Below are 20,079 nucleotides of genomic sequence, written 5' to 3'. Positions count from 1 at the left end.
GTTTTTTGCCTTCCTTTGGATCCCCAGAGTTTCTCATGATGCATATCACACATTAAACACTTACTGAATGCTTCTCAGCTGATGGCTAACTCACCTCTGAACCTTAAAATTCTTGTTTACTTCAAGACTTGGCACTGATGGCAACTTCTACATGAGTCCTTCCTTGATCCCTGCCACCTGCTATTGTCCTCCATCTCAACTGACCTTGTAGCTCGCTCTCTCCCTCTCCTTCCCTCTTCCTCTCTCCTCCTCTCCCTCATCTTCCTCTTCCTCCTCCTCCTCCTTCTCTCTCTCTCTCTCTCAATCTCTCTCTCCCTTCCTCCCTATCTCTTCTTACTCTCTATTCATCTCTCTCTCCTTCTCTATCCCTATCTCCCTATCTCTCTCTATCTCTTTATCTATATCTATCATGTTTATCAACCCATCTATCTGTCTATCTGTCTGTCTGTCTGTCTGCCTTCCTGTCTATCTATCTGCATGTAAGTATGGATCCACTGGAGAAGGAAATGGCAAACTACTCCAGTATCCTCGCCAAGAAAACCCCAGGGATAGCTATGGCTCATGGGGTCACAAAGAGTAGGTCCTGACTGAGCAATGAAACCAAAAATGTATGTATGTATGTATGTGCATATGCTGTATGATGGAATGTAAGCTCTTTGAGGACAGGCACAGATTGGCTTTTGTCTTTGTCCCCAGGGCCTCTTGCACAGAGCAGGTGCTCATTAAGCAATCAGTGACTGATTTGACTGACAAGTCTGTCCTTTGGGAAGTCCACGCCTCCTGCTGCCTGACCTCTGTCCAGGGTCTGACTCCACTATAATTGAAAAGCTCCTTCACCTTAAACTATATATATATGTTTGGCATTGCAATATGAAAAGCAGAATGATTGACAGTTAGCCGTTTGGAACTTAGAATCAATCAAGCTTGCCATGAGCCAGCAAGGGCAAAAGTCAGTTACTGGGAAGACTATAAATACCAGGAATTTGGACCAAAGGGGGTCTCAGTTTTGAGAAGGGCTTTTGGTGGGAGGTCTTGGTTGGGATTTGGGTAGGCCAAGGTCAAGCTCCTCATATCCTCAGAGGAGGACCGTGCCCCCATTATCCTATAACTATATATATATAAACCCTTACTTTCTATCTTAGAATGAATATTCTGGATTGGTTCCAAGGCAGAAGAGTGGTAATGGCTAGGCAGTGGGGGTCAAGTGACTTGCCCAGGGTCATACAACTAGGAATTGTCTGAGACCAGATTTGAACCTAGGACCTCCCATCTCTAGGCCTGGTTCTCAATCCGCTGAGCCACCCAGCTGACTCCCTTAAGCCCTATATTAATTCCACACTCCAGTTTTTGCTCAGAAAGCCCATTTATTCTCAGTTTCATCAGGACTGAATGACCCAAAGTCCCTTCTCCTTCTTTGGGACTCATTCCAGTCAGGGATAAAGGGGAAATTATGTACAACGGTCATTTCTCTGTAGACTACATTCTTTTTTTTTCTTAATCAAGTGGAGAGTAAAACTACTCTCTGCAAATCTCCTCAGCTGGAGAGGGATGGGAAGAAATTGTGGGCTCCTGTCTCATTCTTCACCATTATCAACTGCTTTCCCACATCCTCTAGCCCATGCACATGGCCTCTGCTTCTGAGGAATTCTCAGGGCTCTGAGATAAAATTGTCTCTCTTCTAGGTGTTAGACAAGGTCTCCATTGGGAGTCCCCAGTGCCAACTGGGATCCTCAGGGATGGGACCTCCTGAGGAGACCTCCATAGGTCTGGCTCTTCCTGTGACCTCTGCTGTGGTTAACAGGTAGACTTGCCCAAGGGCTTATAGTAGTGAGATTCAACCCCAGATCCTCTGATTCTAAATTGAGACCAATTTCTGTTATATTCTGGGGACAGCTTGAGAGCAACCAGCCTGGGAATGAAGATCTCCCTAGGAGATGGAGGAGATGTTGGCAGTTCACTAGCATGAGAAGAGGGGTTTAGAAGGACAAGAAACCCCTTAGAGGACTGAAGAGCTTGAGATATTTAAATTGGAGAAAAGAAGACCCAGAGGACAGGGAAGTCTCTTCAAGTGTTGGGAGAGATGTCATCCGGTAGTAGGATTAAGTTTGTTCTACTCGGCCCCAGAGGGCAGAATGAAGATCAGTGTGGGTGGTGGGGTGGGATCAGAGTAACTAGAAAGGTCAGGGACCAGTGGAGCTGTCCAAAAGAGGAATGCGCCATTTCAGAAGGAGGCTGAATGACTGCGCGTTGGCAATGTCATAGAAGGGAATCTTGGTCAAGTCTATGTTGGACTAGATGTCTGCTGAGGTTCCTTACAAATCCGGGATTCTCCTTCCACTATCTACTAAGGCAAAAGCTGCTTCAGGTTTGTAGATTCATGGGGGGACAAAGGAAAGACATCCGGGCGGATGTTAATTGGCTTGAGGCTCAGGAGCTGCAAGATGGAGGCTGATTAATTCAGGTTAGGGAATGGGATTTTTCTCTCCAAATTGGTGAGGTCAAAGATCTGAATCAGCATGGTTTTGTGGTCCTGGGCAGTCCAGAAGAGAAAGCAAGGAAACAGGAGTGGGGGCAGGTGGAGAAGGAATCAACAGGCATCCTTTCCTCTCTTTCTAGGTCTTGGCCTATGCAGCTCCGATATCATCATAGTCCTCCTCAGATGAGTCATCTTCAAAACTGCCCGTGACTGCTGGGGTAGTTAGTTCTGCCCAACACAAAATAAATAGATGGCACATACACCTTATACCATGAGACCCTTGTGTCCTCTGGCTCCCAGAATTCCAATATGTTAGACCATACCCAAAGAATACCACCCCTGGGCTCTTATCTCCTTTCCCCAACCACCCTCTGCTCAGCACATCTTTCCCCACTGAATTGAGATGGCTAATATTGGGAGCCCCATAGCTGAGGAATAACTTGAGCCCTTCCCCCACTAAGGAACACAGCTACTGGCAAGGACATTGGCCCAAACCCAGAATAGAATCACAGATTTGGAACTAGGAAGGACCTTAGAGATCCTTAGAATCGAACTCCTTCATCTTACAGAGGAGAAAACTAAGCCCCAGAAAGAAATGACCTTACAGACAGACTATCTAATCCAATCCTCTCATTTTACAAAGGAGGAAACTGAGGCTCACAGAAGTTATGTTACCAGTAACACAGGTAAGTAAGTAAGCAGCAGAGCTGAGATTTGAATCTAGGTGCCATTGTTCAACATAGTCAATCAAGCCAACCCTGCCCTAGAAGATGGAGACCTAAATCATAAAATCAGGACTCTAGAGAATCAACCCCAAAGAAATGGATCTTGTTTCCACATCTCCTGGAGAAACAAAAGGTCCATGAGGATATGCTAGATAGGCCCAGAGGTTGGAGTGCTTAGGCAAGATAGATTTGAGTTCCGACTCTGTCTCAGATCTTATGAGACCTTGGCAAGTCACTCAACTGCTTTCAGCCTCAGTTTATCCATCTAGAAAATGTAGATGATAATAATAGCCCAACAGCCCCCAGAGTTGTTGTGAGGACCAGATAAGATATGTCAGCCCCCAGAGTTGTTGTGAGGACCAGATAAGATATGTCAAATGCTTTGCAAACCTTACGTCACTATATAAATGCTGCTCTTATTCTAGTTATTAATAATCCCTCCTCATTCAACTGAAAGAAGGAGGAAGAAGGTAGTTGCCTCAAACCTCAGTTTCTTCATCTATGAATTAATGGGTTTGACTAAGATCTGAAGCCCCTTCTAGCTCTCATTCTAGGAGCCTGTGATCTTTTCATCTCAAAGCCCAATCAATGGCACAGCTAGGTGACTCAGTGGATAGCCAGGTCTGCAGATGGGAGATCTTGGGTTCAAATATGTCCTCAGACACTTCCTAGCTGTGTGACCTTGAGTAAGTCATTTAATCCCAATTGCCCAGCCTTTGCGATCCTTCTGCCTTGGAAGTGACACTTAGTATTGATTCTAACTCTGAAAGGAAGGGTTAACAACAACAACAAAAACCTCTAATGAGCCCATCTTCCCCCACGTTCCAACTTCATCCTACCCTGTTATACCCACCTTTTCTTCCTTATCTCTTAATTCCTTCTCCTCCTTCATTAAAAAAGATATAAACGATTATGTGTGTGAGTACACACACATATGCTCACACCGCATATGCCCCTCTTTCTCTGCCTTGGCCTCATCCATCCCAAGCAAACATCTCCACCTTCCTGACTGCTCCCCATTGGCCCATGCATATTTCCCTCTCTTACATCCCCTATATTACCTGGACACCCAAAGGGCACCAAGGGAGGGGGCTGGGGTGAGTCATAATTCTCATACCACTCCCCAGAGGAGGTGCTGGAACTGTCCTCAGCCGCTGGTGCTGCTGAAACAACTCCAGGGCAGGTTCCTGGAGGGGAAGCAGAAACAAGGCAAGACCTTTCAGACCTAGTCTTGGCTGTTGGACCACCTGGTCTGCTTGACCCCAGGGGGCCAAATTAGAATCCCTAGGGGGAAGGGGCAGAGGCAGATTTGGGTTCGACACAAGACACGCTTAGGTTAGAGTCCCCAAAGCGAGTTGGAACAGATCTGAGACCAACTTAACAGGAATCCTTTGGGAATGGCCAATTAGCCTCTGAATACAGACCTCCAGGGACAGGGAACTCACCACCTCACAAGGCAGCCCATTGATTCCACTTTGGGATCATTCTCACTAGTAGGAAGTCTTTCCTTATATGAAGCTTAAAACCACATGTCTGCAGCTTGGAAATGACTGTTCCTTGTGTTTCCCTCTGAAGCCAAATAGAACAAATCTAATCTCTCCTTCACATGACAGGTCTTTCAATACTTAGGACCAGAGATTCATAGGTCATGATCTGGAAAGGATCTCAGAAACCAGCTAGCCCAGTCTTGTCTTTTTATAGCTAGGGAAAGTGAGTCTCAGAGAGGTGAATTGACTTACAAGGTCTTATATCCAGAGCTAAAAGGACCCTTAAGGACCATCTAGTCCAACTTCCTCATTCTATAGATCAGTGGTTCCCAAACTTTTTTGGCCTACCGCCCCCTTTCCAGAAAAAATATTACTTAGCACCCCCTGTCATGTACTATCACTGCCCCCTTACAATTATTCACCACCCTCAAACCTGTGCACCTGTGGCCATCACTGCCCCTACTGGATTGCTGCAGCACCCACCAGGGGGTAGTGGCGCCCACTTTGGGAATCACTGCTATAGATGAAAAACTGTTGTTCAGAGGAAGTGAAATGACTTATCCAGGGTCTCAAATTAATCCTAAGTAGAAGAAATTAGGATTTGAACTAAAGTATTCCAAACTCCCAGGCCAATGTTCTGTCCACGATATCACTCCACCTTCTTTTTGTGAAGACCACTCTCCTATCCTTCTTCTAAGACTCCAGGCTAAACACCCCCCCAGATCCTTCAATTGATTATCACCAAGTAGGTGGCACACTAGGTAGAATGCTGGACCTGCAGTCTGGAAGACTTGAGTTCAAATGCTGTCTCAGATACTTTCTACCTGGGCAACTCACTAACTTCTAACTTCTTCAGTTTCTCATCTATAAAATGGGAATCTTTCCATTGATTATCATTATTGAGAAGGAGAAGAAAGAGAAAAGGAAGAAGAAAGGGGAGAAGAAGATGGAGGAGGAAGGCTGTTTCAATCCATCATCTGAAGCCATCAGCTCTCTATCTGGAGTTAGAGAGCATGTTTCGTCATGAGACCTCTGGAACTGTGATCCAACTTGATTTTTAAAAATTAAAAGTTTATTGATGTTTCTTTCTTAAAAATTCAAGCCCTACTTTAAAAGACTATCTGCCTTTTGATCCAGCCATAGCACTGCTTGGATTATACCTCAAAGAGATAATAAGAAAAAAGACTTGTACAAAAATTTATAGCTGTGCTCTTTGTGGTGGCAAAAAATTGGAAAATGAAAGAATGTCCTTCGAGTGAGGAATGGCTGAACAAATTGTGGTATTTGTTGGTGATGGAATACTATTGTGCTCAAAGGAATAAAGAACTGGAGGAATTCCATGTGAACTGGAAAGACCTCCAGGAAGTGATGCAGAGTGAAAGGAACAGATCCAGGAGAACATTGTACACAGAGACTAATACATTGTAGCACCATCGAATGCAACTGACTTCTCTACTAGCAGCAATGCAATGACCCAGGACAACCCTGAGGGACTTATGAGAAAGAAAACTAGCCACATTCAGAGGAAGAACTGTGGGAGGAGAAACACAGAAGAAAACCAACTGCTTGAACACATGGGCTATTGGGGATATTTTTGGGGATGTAGACTCTAAATGATAACTCTAGTCCAACTATCAATAATATGGAATTAGGTCTTGATCAATGATGCATGTAAAACCCAGTAGAATTGTGGGTCGGCTAAGGGGGGTTACGGGGGCTTGGGCAAGAGGGAAAGAACATGAAATATGTAACTAGGGGAAAATATTCAAAATTTTAAATTTTTAAAAAATTTTAAAAATCAAGCCCTATCTTGTCTCTCATGTGGGAGCTCTGTTGGTTTCTCCTATTTGTCTTGTGAACCTTTGCTTGTAACAAAGAGAAAGTTAAGCAAATAGAACTGGTATAGTAAGTAGATATGTCAGGTATGCCATATTCTGCACCTATAGCCCTCCACCTCTCCCCCAACTACCCTCCACCCAGATTTGATGGAATAAAGGTTTCTCCTTTGGACAAACTTACCAAGAAGAGTGGCCCGGGACCCAGCCAGTTCCAGATTTGGAGTTGGCTCCAGGAGGTTCCTCTCTGAAGAAAAGCCCTGGAAGTTGGACTGAGGCAGCTTGCCGGTGGAACTATTGCAGTAACCTTCCCCAGAAGAGGTGCTGGACTCACTATTGTGCCTCAGGTAATTCTGAGGAGCTGGATCAAAGGCACCTACAGTCCAAGGGATAAGGGTTTTCTGGAGTTAGACTAGAGGGAAGGTGAACTGTTTTCCCAGAAAGATGATCTGCAGCAGGAGGGCTTCAAGTTAGATCCCAAAAGAACTTTTTGACACTCATAGAATTTAGAGATGGGAAAGACCCTGAAGATTCTTTGGGCTCTTCCTCCATTTCCATTTGACAGATGGGAAGCTAAAGGCCAGAGAGGAGGCTAATAATGCACTTCTAGATTTTCCTTGGCTTGGGAGACAGGCAATCCAGGGACTATCATTTCTATTTCACAGGTGAGAAAATGGAGACCTAGAAAGGTGATTTGTTCAAGGTCACACAGGTAGTGAGTGGAGAAGCTGGGATTTGAACCCAAGCCCTGACTCTCAATCCTGCGACCTTTCTGTGTTCCCCTGAGTATTTTATTTTCAGAGTCAAACTTCCCCATGTCCTCCATATGGCTGTCATATGCCAGGGTGACAACCCCTGAACCACCCTGGTCACTCTGCTTTGAACTCTCTAGTTATGGATTTCCTTCTTAAAATGGATTCCTTTGTTCATTAAGAGAGATAACCGAACTCAGAGGAATGAGGGTCACTGAGGAGACATTTCCTCTCCCAGGCCACTAACCAAGCCAATCAGCAGGGGAGCGAAAATTAGTATTTCAGGAACTGCAGTGGATAGAGCACTGGGTCTGGAGTCAGGAAGACTCATCTTCCTGAATTCAAAACTAGCCTCGGACACTTCCTAGTGGTGGGATCTTGGGCAAATCACTTAACCCTGTTTGCCTCAGTTTCTCCATCTGTAAAATGGGCTGGAGAAGGAAATGGAAAATCACTCCTTTTTTTTTTTGTCTAAAGAGTCAGACACAACTGAAAAATGGCTGAACAAAAGGGATTGTGCAGCCCAATGGACTTGAGTTCCCCACCCCAACCCCTACCCAGTGACAGGAATATTACAGCAATCCCAGAAGGAATTGAGAAATGGAGAGGGCACAAGGTGAAATGGAAGGACCAATGGGCTTGAAACCTGAAACGCAGGGATTGACCCTTGGCTTGGCCACTTATTATCTACGTGGTCTAGACCTAGCAAGCCCCTCGGCCTTGGGGAGGTGGTTGTTCTTTTGGTCGTTAATAAAAAGAGATGGTTGGACTAGATGCCTCCTAAGTCCAGAGCTTTTGCACTTAAGGTGGGGGAGGCAGGAGGCGACTTCCTAGGTTCCTTCCAGCTCTAGAATTCTACGGATTCCCAATTCCCAGGAGAGCCGAGTTTCATGTTTCTTCCCACCAGATTTTTAAGAAGAGAAGCCAGCTGGGTGCTCTTGTTTGTTCATTAGTCATTTCAGGTACTTTGCCTCTCCTGCCCATCCAGTAAGCCTTCCCTTACCAGGAAAACCATCTAAGAAAACTCAGTGCATGTGCCACTCTGCACCCATAGATCCCCACCTTTCCAAGGAGCCCTTCGCTCACCAAGCAGAGTGGCCCGGGACCCAGCCAGCTCCAGGTTGGGCTCTGGCTTCAGGAGGCATTTGCTCTCTGAAGGAAAGCCTTGGAAGTTGGACTGAGGCAGCTTGCTGGTGGGACTATTGCAGTAAGCCTCCCCGGAAGATGTACTTGACTCGCTGTTGTACCTCGGGTAATTCTGCGGAGCTGGGACGGGGTGATCTGCAGTGCAAGGCCAACAGGGGGGGATTAGAGCAGAGGGGAAGAAGACTTACCTTTCTGAGGACGGAAAAAGAAGACCTGAAGCTGGCCACTTGGCCAACAAGCATTTTTTTTTTTTAACCCTTAACTTCTGTGTATTGGCTCCTTGGTGGAAGAGTGGTAAGGGTGGGCCATGGGGGTCAAGTGACTTGCCCAGGGTCACACAACTGGGAAGTGTCTGAGGCCAGATTTGAACCCAGGACCTCCCATCTCTAGGCCTGACTCTCAATCCACTGAGCTACCCAGCTGCCCCGCCAACAAGCATTTTAGCAAGAAGACTTCAGCTTAAACTTCAAAGCAACCTCTTTCTTAGGGTTTTAGGATTTGGAGCTAGAAGGGACCTTAGAGATCAACTAGTCTATCCCTCCTTTTAACATTTGGGGAAACTGAGGCCCAGAGAAGAGACCAATAATAACTCACCTCTATATTGTGTTTTAAGCTTTACAGAACCCTTAAAAAATAAAACTGTAGGGGACAGCTGGGTGGCTCAGTGGATGGAGAGTCGGGCCCAGAGACAGAAGGTCCTGAGTTTGAATCTGACCTCAAACATTTCCTAGTGGTGTGACCCTGGGCAAGTCCCTTAACCTCCATTACTTAGCCCTTACTGTTCTTCTGCCTTAAAGCTAATACATAGTATTGCTCCTAAGATGGAAGGTTGGGGTTTAATAAATCAATCAATCTGTGAAGGAGGTAATTCCCCTGTTTCTGAGACCCAGAGAGGGGAAGCAATTTGGACAAGGGCACACAGGGTGTAAGTGGCCCAAGTGGGATTCAAACCCGGGCCTTCCGACTCCAAACACAAGTCTCTTTCCACTGCACTAGCCTACCTGTACTCGTGGAGTTTGTTAAGGGCCACAGTGGGTGGGAGCAGGAAGCTGCAGCTGCCGGAGCATCTCAAGGTAAGTCGAGTCTACAAAAAGACTCTAGAGTCCCCCCATCCCATCCCTCCGTGGCAGAAGGCTCCTCTTACCCTCCTGCAGCGGCGGCATCCTGAACCTGTTCTGCCGGGCCATCTCCTCCGTCACTTGGTACTTCTGGGAGTCTGAAAGCAGAGGCCATGGTGCTGGGGCAGAGCAGGGGCCCCCAACAACCCTGCCCTGGGACAGTGGGGGAGGGCGGAGAGACCTCAAAGGGGTCCATGCCTAAGGCTAATGGTGTTGGGGACGGGGAATGAGCCCCAGAGAGATTGTGGGGGAAAGACCTGGGTTTGAATCCTCCGTCCCTCTGAAACCTACAAGCTGGGTGAACCTGGGCAAGTCACTCACCCCTGTGAGCGTTTGGTTTCTCAGCTGGAGCTTGGGAATAGAAGTGTGGCAGGGAGGCTCCCTGACCCTCGTCCCACTCTCTGCCTGGCCTGCTTACAGGGTAAGTAAATACAAGCAGGCTGGCATCTGTGATGCCCTTGGCAAGCCTTCAAGCCCCCATCAATGAGGCTCTCTTGATTGGGCACCATCTATGGGAATAGCTTGAGACCTGGCCCTAAGGCAGCCCAGCGAGGGGCAGCTTCCTTCCCAAGCTCCAACTGTCAATTCTTCCTCCGTGGGCTTCTTGGCCCCCTGTGCCACCCACCCCCAGCCGGAGGGAAGGCAGGATGGAAAGATGGAGCTAGACTCAGGGTCCTGGAGTAAGAATTCTGAGTCTGCCATGTACTCCCCAAGAGACCTTAGACAAGTCATTTCCCTTTCCTGGGTCGGTTTCCACATCTGTAAAATGAGGGAGTGCCTCAGTGGCCTCTGAGATCTCTTCTAGCCAGAGATAAGATCCTCTAGGAAGGTGGTAGAGAGGAAAGAATGCTACTCCCAGAGTCAGAGGATCTATGGCAGAAACCCATTTCTAATATGTAGGACTTTAGAAAAGTCATTTATGCATTCCCAGGACCTCAGTTTCCTCATCTATAAAATGGGGGAGTTGCCTTGTGACTTCAGAGGTGGCTCCCAGCTTGCAGGTTAAAGGGTCTGCCCTCCTGGCAGTGTGAGACTCAGGGTGGCCCCCTCAGAGGTCCCCCTGGGGATCACTCCTCCACAAGTGATGAGAACCTTGCTGGGACCCTTACCTTTAACCCTAACATCCCATTTCTCACTCACCCCATTCTCAAGGCCTCCCAATGGTGGTGGTGGGGAGGGTTTGGGGAGAAAAGGAGGGAGGGGCATTGGCTGAGGTGGATGGGAGCAGCAAATAGCACCCTGAGCTCTGGGGGGCCATCCTTCCCACCCCCGCCCCCCGCAACCAGGAAGGAAGGAAGGAAGGGCCATCTAAGGGAGGGGGAGGATGCCCCATAAAGGATCTATCCAGATCAGACACAGGGCCTCAAAGCATCCATAAACCTACTCTCTTTCCCCTTTCCCTAAAGAATAAGAACAAACTTCCCCATTTCACAGAGAGAATCAGTGAGGCAGAGAATAGCTACAGTTACCCTAAGACTGTGGTAAAACTTGACAGTGGAACCCAGGAGTCCCATCCTCCAGCCTGGCCCCCTTTTTATTCAGCATGAGCTCCCTGGGCCAGGGAGTCAGGTAGGGAGACACTCACTAGCGAAGGTGGAGAGGGGCACAGGGGGCTGCCTGTGGAAGTCATAGTGTTCGTAGTCAGAGTCTGATTCGGAGTCCTTTGAGGGTGGGGCTCCCACCTGCAAGGAAAGCTTGGGTGCTGGGAAGAAAACAGCAAAGTCAGAAAAGGAAGAGGGGAGAGTGCGTGCCTACTGTGCGCCTGGCACGGTGCAGGGCACTGGGGTGGCCAAGACAAAAAAAACGAGAAATGGAAGCCCTTAAGGAGCTTGTGCTCCATTAGTTAGTGGCAAATCCATGGTAACATGGTGGGAAAGTACCAAATTTGAGCTCAAAAGATAAAGGTTCCAAGCCAGCCTCTAGAGGTTCCTGACTACTTGTGTAACCCGGAGCAGGTCATCTAACATCTATGGGCTATAGCTTCCCCATCAGTAAGATGAGGGGGTCGTTCTAGATAACCACTTAGATTGATGGAGCTTTGAGCTCTACATCCCATGAGAAAAGAGTGGGAAGGTAGAAGAGAGGAGGAAGACACACCAAAGAGGGGGCAGAGAACCCGAAACCCAGAGCTGGATGACCTCAGAATTCCCCCTACAGATGAGAGAACTGGGGCCCTGAGAATCTAAACCACGTGTCCTGGGTCTGTCAGGTAGGGACAGAGGCAGGATTTGAATCCAGGTCCCTGAAAAAAAACAATAGAGGAGAAAGTAGGAAATGGAGAGTAGGGAACAGGCAGTGGGAACAGACAGGATTGGGAGTTGGTAGGGAGCTGATTGGCTGGTCCATTTTTGAGTAGTGACAATGCCACAAATGCATTAGTCAATAGGCAAAATTGTTATTTGCTCTGGAAACAAAAGATTTCCCCTTCCTCTCTTGAGATGAATACTCTACACTCATTTGTAGCTTTTGGCTCCAGTGATGACTGCCATTTTGGCGTAAGAGCCCAAGGAAATGTTGATGCTTCCTCTTCATCTCCAAGCTCCAACCCATCATCTACCTCCAGCCCTCCACCATCCAGGTGGATGGAATCCTACCTTCTTCTTTGGGGATGGTCAGAGAGACCTCATTGTTGCCTCCGATGGTGGCTGGGGCTGTTGGCTGATTATGATTTTCCATGACTGGGAGAGCTGAGGGTGGAAGACACATGGACCATGGAAAGAGTTTGGAATTAGGAGTTCAGAAGGCCTGGCTTTTGGTCCCAAGCTCCATCCCTCAGTAGCTGTGCATTGCTGCTTGAGGCCTCAGTTTACCCAGTTTGCCCCAGTGCTCTCTGGAGGTAGGCAGACTAATCTCATCCTCATCCCGGGAGAGCATGTCCCTAGGGATCGTGTCTCCTTTTCATGCATAGTATCGGGGTTTCCTGGATATTTACCATACTTTCCTTTAATCTTCAGAAAGGTGAAAATCAGAGCTACGAGTGCCGCCAAGAGGAGAATTCCTAGGACAATGCAGAGGATGAGGAGGACCCGCTCCCGAAATTCGTTCTCTTGTATTCCAAATGGCACAGAGGATGCTAGAAGTAAGAGGCCCCATGTGAGTAAAAAGAAGAGCAGGCACAGCCTTGGTCCCCCGATCAGAAGGGACCTTAGAATGGTAGCTGCCAACAGAAATGGACCGTCCCACTTCCCTCATTCCAGAATCCTTATTTGCCTTAAGACTCAGTCCAAGTGCCACCTCCCCTGTGAAGGCTTCCTGGATCCTCCCAGGCAAAGCTTGCTCCCTTCTCAAATGAGAAGTTTCTGGAGGGCAGGAATAGTTTTAGTTGTCTCTCTTTAGTGCCAGCATACAGTAAGCATTTAATAAATGATTGCTGAATGTGGGGGGTAACTAGGTGGTGCAGTGCTTGGAGCACTGGGCCTGGAGTTAAGAAAACCTGAGTTCCGATCTGGCCTCAGATACTAGCTGGGTGACTCTGGGCAAGTCACTTAACCCTATTGGCCTCAATTTCCTCATCTGTAAAATGAGTTGGAGGAGGAAAAGGATCATTGCTCTCAATGATCTGGATTCAAGTCCTAAGTTACAAATCATATGACCTTGACGTGGGCCAGTCCCTGTATGCTCTCTGCCTTAGTTTCTCCATCTATAAAATGGAGATATTATAAGGATGCCATGTCAGAACTGAAGAGGTTATAGGATCATAGATCTAAGGCGAGAAGGGATCTTAGACATCATTAAGTTTCTCATTTACAGGTGAGGAAACAGGTTCAGATAGGTTAAATGACCTATCCAGGATCACACAGATAGTAAATATTTGAGGTAGGATGCGAACTCCAATTACAGCATTCTATTCACCATATATTGTTGCATCTAATCTAACTCATATCCAAGTAGGAGTCCTCTGTAGAATATTTTCTCTCATTCTTTTTTTAAACCCTTACCTTCTGTCTTAGAATTAATGCTAAGCTTTGGTTCCAAGGCAGAAGAAGAACAATAAGGGCTAGGCGATTGGGATCAAGTGACTTGTCCAGGGTCACACAGCTAAGAAGTGTCTTGGGCAAGATTTGAACCCAGGATTTCCCATCCCTAGGCCTGGCTCTCCAGCCACTGAGCCACCCAGCTACCCTTGTGTAGCATTTTCAGTAAACCTCTTGTCTGGAGACCTCTAGGGATGGGATTATCCCTACCCCACAGGATTGTGGGTTAAGAAACAAGGTGCTCTATACAATATAAATCGTGTGGTTGTTATATTCCTCTTTAAAATCTGCACAAGATTCTTGTCTTCTCTTGGTTCTCTGTTGCAGGAGAATCTGGTCCCTTTTGCAGGAAGGCTGTTCTTCAGCTGATCTAACCTTGTTGTTGTTCAATCGTTTCAGATGTGCTAGACTCTTCATGACCCCATTTGGGGTTTTCTTGGCAAGGACGAAGGAGTGGTTGGCCATTTCCTTTTCCAGCTCATTTTACAGAAGAGAAAACTGAGACCAATGAGGTTAAGTGACTTGCCCAGGGTCACACAGCTATCTGAGATTGGACTGAACTCAGGTCTTCCTGACTCCAAGCCTAGCAGGATGCCCATTGCACCACCCAGCTGCCCTAAGTCCTTCTAATTGCAAAAGCCCTTTGTTCTGTCCCCAGCCTTGGGATCCCTTTGTATAACTGGATTTGAATTGAATGAATCCAGATAGTTGAGAATTTCAGTGCAGGATTCTGGGTGGGGAACTGGCTGATGCACCATGGGTCTAGAAACAATGAGCTACCCATGAAGTACCCAGGAGGGTCCCTGGGGGAGGAAGCATAGCTCCCCTCCATCCACAACCAGCCCTGGGAGAGGATTTGAACTCTGATCTTGGAAGACTCACCTGCTGTGGGCAGCTGAGAATTTGAGGTGACCTCGGGAATCCATGATGTATTGGAACTCAGAGAGTCTGGCAGAGAGGACCAAAGAGAAAACACGTACTTCAGCCAATGTGGGAGCCCTCAGAGGGGGGAAGAGACAGCCAACAAAGGGCTGGGAAGTCAGACAGAGGCATGGGGGAAGTTGCAGAGGAATGGAGAGCAGGGCGAGGAGACACTGGGGCTAGGCTTAGTGTGTCGCCAGAGGAGCAGGAGTTGTAGGGGCTGCCCCGCTCCTTCCTGCCCATTCCCATTGCTCTGAGGGAGTGATGAGTGGTTGGTGACATGAGTGGTGGCCGTGGGGACTTCTCCATTTAGCCTGCTGTCAATGCCTTTGACCCTGGGAGGAGGGGATATAAAAGCTGGGGTACCAGGGGATGCTGGTTACTCCAGGGAGAAGACCACTGAGCCACCAGCCTAGGACATTCTGTTCCCCGAGGGCCAGCCAAAGTATGGAGTAGTTCATCAGCAGATGAGGTGCAGAAGAAAGAATTCTCCTACCCCAGAGATACTCGGAGGCCATCTACTAGGTCATTGAGGGCTCCTTCTCCCTCAGAAGATGGAGGACTCTAGCCAGGGAAACCCAGGGCCCTTCCATTCTGCTGGAGTGCCCACAGTGCCTAGGGGTGAAGATCCCACCTGATGCCCAAGACCCTGATGTTTCCCTCCCCACCAAAACACTTTGGATTTATTTTGTTTATATTTCTGTGTGCATAGGCTGACTTTCCCTAGAGAATGAAAGCTCCTTGAGGGCAGGGACTGTTTCCTTTTTCTCTTTGTATCCCCAAAGCCTAGCACAGTGCTTTGTATGGAGGAGCACATATTTGTGGAATTGAGCTGAGTTTCAATGCACCCATGAGATGAGGGCTACAGCATCATAGGGACCTAAGGGCACAGCAAACAGCCAGAGAGGCAAAAGGACAGACCTGAGCAAACCACACCAACATCCTCTTTGTGATGACAGTCATGGTCTCTCTGGGCAGGGCACTCCCACAGCGAGAGCTCAGTCCCAGAGCAATTCACCTCATCCAGGTGGATGGGTCCTTTGCCCTTCTGGAAGACTGAGGCCCCTGGGGTGTCTACAGCCCAACCACAACCCAGCTGTTGGCACACAACCGTAGCATCCTTCAGGTCCCAGGCATCATCACACACAGTCCCCCAGGAGCCTTTGTCCTTCAGCTCTACTCGACCGGCACAGCGACTACCTCCATCCATCAGCCGCACAGCATGGATTTCTGGGAGAGGAAGACAGAGGGAGAGGGAGAGGGAAAGGGAGAAGAAGAGGGAGAAGAAGAGGGAGAGGAAGAGGGAGAGGAAGAGGGAGAGGGAGAGGGAGAGGATAAAAAGTAAGGCACAGAGGAAAGGGATGTGGGAAGGAGGGAGGAAGGAAAGAAGGAAAGGAAAGAAAAGATAGACAAGATATAAATGGCCAAGTGTGAGGTCAGCAGAGAGAGATGGAAATGAAGAGAGAAAAATGGAAAGTATTTAAGAATTAAAGAAGAGAGAAGGAGTTGGAGCAATTGAAGGAGAGGTACAAATAGAGAAAGGGAGATGCAACCATGGAGATGAGATTTGGGAAGAAGAAATAGAGAAATAGAAAGGAAAAAGCTTGTGAGAAAGAACTCTTGATTATTCACTTACTAGAGATAATTCCCATCTGTGAAGAGTTCTGGTGATAAAGTGCATCTCCAACTCTCTTGTTTACTGAATTCTCTTCACCTTTATCTTCCCTTCCCTTCCCTTCCCTTCCCTTCCCTTCCTTTCCCCTCCCTTTCCAACACTTGTTGAGCCTCTGCAGAGAAGAGCCCTGATTCCCAAGGTTTGGTGCAGAGGGAGCCTAGCAAAAATATGATCTGTGGGATGGTTCCTTCTTCTCTAGAGGATATGCCCAGTCAGCATGGTGGCAGTATGAGAGTCCTCTCCTCACCTTCACAGTTGACCGTGGTTGGCTTCCCACTGGGGCATTCAGCAGACTGCACCTTGCAGGTCTTCCACTCTCCTTTGTCACAGATCACAGACCTCAGAGCAAAGCCCAATGTATCATTGAGGGCCACACTCCAGTTACCCACAGGGAGATGCTCCGGTTCCTCTGGAGCAGGAGTCCCAGACACTACTCGCTCTATCTTCCCACAGCTCAGCTCTCTGCAGACAGCTAAGCTGGCCATGTTGCTCCAGAAGTCCTCACAGACAGGATGCCACAACCCTGAAATCTTGACCTGCAGGGTCCCATTGCAAAAGCTGGTTCCAGTCACCAAACGGACAGTCTTCTTTCCTAGAAGGAGCAATGCATAAGGCACCTGAATGTAGTGGCTGGTCTAAGAGCAAACTCTTGAGGGTCCAGTGTCTTGGGGGATAGGGGATAGGGTCAAGTCTCAGGACCTTATCATATGCTGGGATCTACATCATAGACAAATCACTGGTGTAGGTTCAGTGCCAAGGATACTGGATTTGGAATCAGAGCAATGGGGTTCATATTACAGCCTGGTCACTACTAGTGCAACTTTGAACTTGGCCTGCATTGGTCCCATTTTCATCATTTGTAAACTAATATGGTTGATTTTGGCAACCACTAAGGTCACTTGTAACTCTAAATTTATGGTCCTATTATACTATGATAATATGATTGGCTCAGCATCAATCCAATGACCACTCACAGAACTGAGGGTGAAGCATGCTCTCTACGTCCTGTCCCAGAGAAAAGAAGGAGGGGGTAGAGGGCTACTAGTATTTGAACCCTACTCTCATCAGGCCTGGGATAAAGAGAGGACATAAACAATTAGAAGGGTAAAAATCTTCTTAATATACATGGGATAAGGGAGGCAATGGGAATCCCTTTGGGAGACTGAGTGTTTAAGAGAAGGAAGGGTGAGTTAAGAGAAATGGAGGAAAAAGGATAAGTAAAGGGAGGGGAGAGAGGGATACCTAGAGGGGAGCACAAATCAAGAGGTAGAAGGGTGAGGTGAGAGGATAAGGTAGGGACTCTTAGAACAAGATAGGGAATAGATGTTTAGAATCAAACTCATTTCAAGAAGTAGGAGGGCATGGTTAGAGGGATAAGGATGAGATTTTTGGAAAGGTGGCTAGAATAAGAATTAAAAAGTAAAGGACCATGGACAAGAGAGGAACCTTTAGAAAGGTGGGACAATTTGGAAGCAGGAGGGCAAGGGGAAAGGATAAAGAGGACTTTGGGGAAGGAGTGTGAACCAGAGAGGTTTTGGTCAAAGGAAATTGGACATTTGAGGAGGGATGTGGTAGAAAGAAAGGAAGAGGGAGACAAACAGTGAGGTGGAATGGAATAGATGAGAATGTACAGCTAGTAAACATGATACTGAGCACAAATGGGATGGATTCACCTATGGGAAGAAAATAGATAGAGGAAAAGATTAAAAAAACCAGGACAATATATTGTTTATAAGGAATACACTGAAAACAAGAGACACACATAGAGTGAAGGTGAAGGATTGGTGCAGAATATACTAGGCCTCAGCTGATCCAGAGAAGGTAGAAGTCATGATCTCCGAAGGAGCTGGGTCTAAAATGGATATAATTGGAAGGGGTGAACAAGGTAACTATATTAGGTTGGGGGGAACTATGGATAAGAAAGCATTATTGGTATTAGACCTGTATGCATCGAGTCATAGCATCTCGATTTTAAAAGGAAAAACTAAATGAGGTACAGAGGGAAATAGATTACAAAGTAATTATAATGGGGAGCTTTAATTTTCCCCTTTCAGGACTAGATAAATCAAACCAAAAAATAAACAAGAAAGAAGTCAAAGAAATGAATAGAACTTTAGATAAGTTGAATATGATGGATATCTGGAGAGTCAACACACACCTGCATGAGGCTAGTAGTAGATCTAAGCCTAAACATACACACAATCCAAACCTAGCTTCTGGTGGCATAACTATGGTTTAGAGAATACAAATATTCTGCAAAAATCTTACTTTAACATTCATCATACTGTGGAGGTAATACTCCATTCCTGAGGAGTTGTGGCATTGGAATAAAAGTTCCACTGAGTATGACCAAACTGGAAAGAGTTGGTTTTGGAAAAATATGGTCCTGGCAAGAAGTTGTCTGCTGCCTATGGACCAATCTAGTTAAATATGGCCCTGGTAATATATGTTAATTGAGAACCAGACAGATTAAGTTGGTCAAATTAAATGCTAATAGGAACACGGAGAAACAGAACTAATATTACATTGCTAGAGAAGTTGTGAATTGTCTTTTAGAAAACAAGATGGAAATTTATATTAAAATCTTGTTGACCTAGGGATCCCTTTTCTAGGATCAGACCCAAAGGGCATTATCAAGAGGGTAAAAAGCTGTGTTGTGTTTGTTTGGCTTCCAGCAAAGGCTTTTCCTAACATGCTTACAATCAAATCTGCTTTTAAACTATACCTATTACATGTGTATGAAAATACTCATGGAAGATTTGTTTACAATGACAAAATAACTGGAAATAACACAAACACAATGATTAGGGAAAATGACTGAAAAGATTGTGATATTTGAATGTAATGGATAATATTATATTATTAGGAATGATAACTATTGGAAATATAAAGAAAACTTAGGGAAATATATGAAGAGCAGAAAAGAGAATACATATAATACATACTATAATTAATTAGAAAAATAACAGCCACAAAACCAAGAGAAAAAAATATCCAAGTAAAACAAATCCAAAGGAAACTCAAAAGCAGAGTGTTTATATTAGCCAACAAAAATAATTTACATATTTTAAACAAATTGTAAATAATGTGGAGTTAATGGTTTTGCACATAATTTTTAGGTATTCATTTAATGAAATGTTTATTGTTGTTAGTGGTGGTTACTAAGTATATAATTTTTAAAAAATTTAAACAAATAAAAGCTATCTATAGTCATGTAAAATAAATCACTACTGATTTAGTGAAACGAAAATAACTCTGAGGCACCACCTTACCCCTATAAGAAATGACAAATGCTAAAAGGGATGACAGAAAAATAGGTACAATAATGAAATGCTGAGGAAGTAGTGAACTGGTCAAACCATTATGGAAGACAATTTGGATCTATGCCCAAAGGGTATAAACTGGGCATGCTTTTTGAAAATATCATTATCAGGGCTGTAGCCCAAAGAAATGCCAGAAGTTAAGGGTTTAAAAAAAAAGAATAAAAAAAAATATGACTAATGTGAAAATATGTTTTGCATTATTTCAAATGGATAATTGATATCATTTTCCTTGTCTTCTCAGAGGTTATGAGAAAATGTGGGTGGGAGGGAGCAAATCTGGAGCACGAAATTTAAACAGAAAAGAATACTAAAAATAAATAATAACATTGAAATACTAAAAATGAAAAAAATTAAACTTAAAAGGTTATCTGAAAAAGATCTGAGGGTTTAAGTGGATTGCAAGCTCAAAATATGGTGGCTAAAAAACCTTCTGCTGTCTTCAGAGAGCCAAGATGGTCTCCAGACAGAATGATAGAACAATGCCACTACACTCTACCCTGGCCAATTAAATCTGGAACAGTGCTGGGTTTGGTTCTGGGTACCACATCTTGGGAAGAGAATTGACAAACAGGGCCATTCAGATGAGGTCCAAGATGATGGGGAGCTTTGTGATGATGCCATTTGAGGATTGGTTGAAGGAACTGGGC

General features: G+C 45.9%; 1 protein-coding gene across 1 annotated transcript; it reads right to left on the bottom strand.

The window, feature by feature from the left end:
• Window positions 1-2,624: 2,624 nt before the first annotated feature.
• Window positions 2,625-16,594, bottom strand: CD6 (CD6 molecule). The gene is made up of 10 exons (XM_044682003.1): window positions 16,357-16,594; window positions 15,356-15,664; window positions 12,472-12,612; window positions 12,134-12,226; window positions 11,125-11,241; window positions 9,566-9,637; window positions 8,362-8,556; window positions 6,708-6,899; window positions 4,263-4,388; window positions 2,625-2,704 (listed from the first exon to the last, which is right to left on the bottom strand). The coding sequence occupies exons 1-10, from the start codon at window positions 16,592-16,594 to the stop codon at window positions 2,625-2,627; spliced, it is 1,563 nt and encodes a 520-aa protein (XP_044537938.1).
• Window positions 16,595-20,079: the final 3,485 nt, after the last annotated feature.

The sequence above is a fragment of the Gracilinanus agilis genome, chromosome 6 (assembly GCF_016433145.1).
Source record: "Gracilinanus agilis isolate LMUSP501 chromosome 6, AgileGrace, whole genome shotgun sequence".
In the NCBI taxonomy this organism is placed as follows: Eukaryota; Metazoa; Chordata; class Mammalia; order Didelphimorphia; family Didelphidae; genus Gracilinanus; species Gracilinanus agilis.
Note: the sequence above shows the minus strand (reverse complement) of the source record. Positions and strands in the feature narration are given on the sequence as shown.

What these genes read in the sequence shown, in the direction of transcription:
- CD6 (XM_044682003.1), bottom strand. Translation starts at nt 16,594, where the DNA reads ATGGCCAGCTTAGCTGTCTGCAGAGAGCTGAGCTGTGGGAAGATAGAG. An exon ending in GTCCCGGGCCACTCTGCTTG is followed by an intron (nt 6,900 to 8,361) that starts GTGAGCGAAGGG and finishes CTTGGACTGTAG; the next exon opens with GTGCCTTTGATCCAGCTCCT. An exon ending in GGTGCCCTTTGGGTGTCCAG is followed by an intron (nt 2,705 to 4,262) that starts GTAATATAGGGG and finishes TGTGTTGGGCAG; the next exon opens with AACTAACTACCCCAGCAGTC.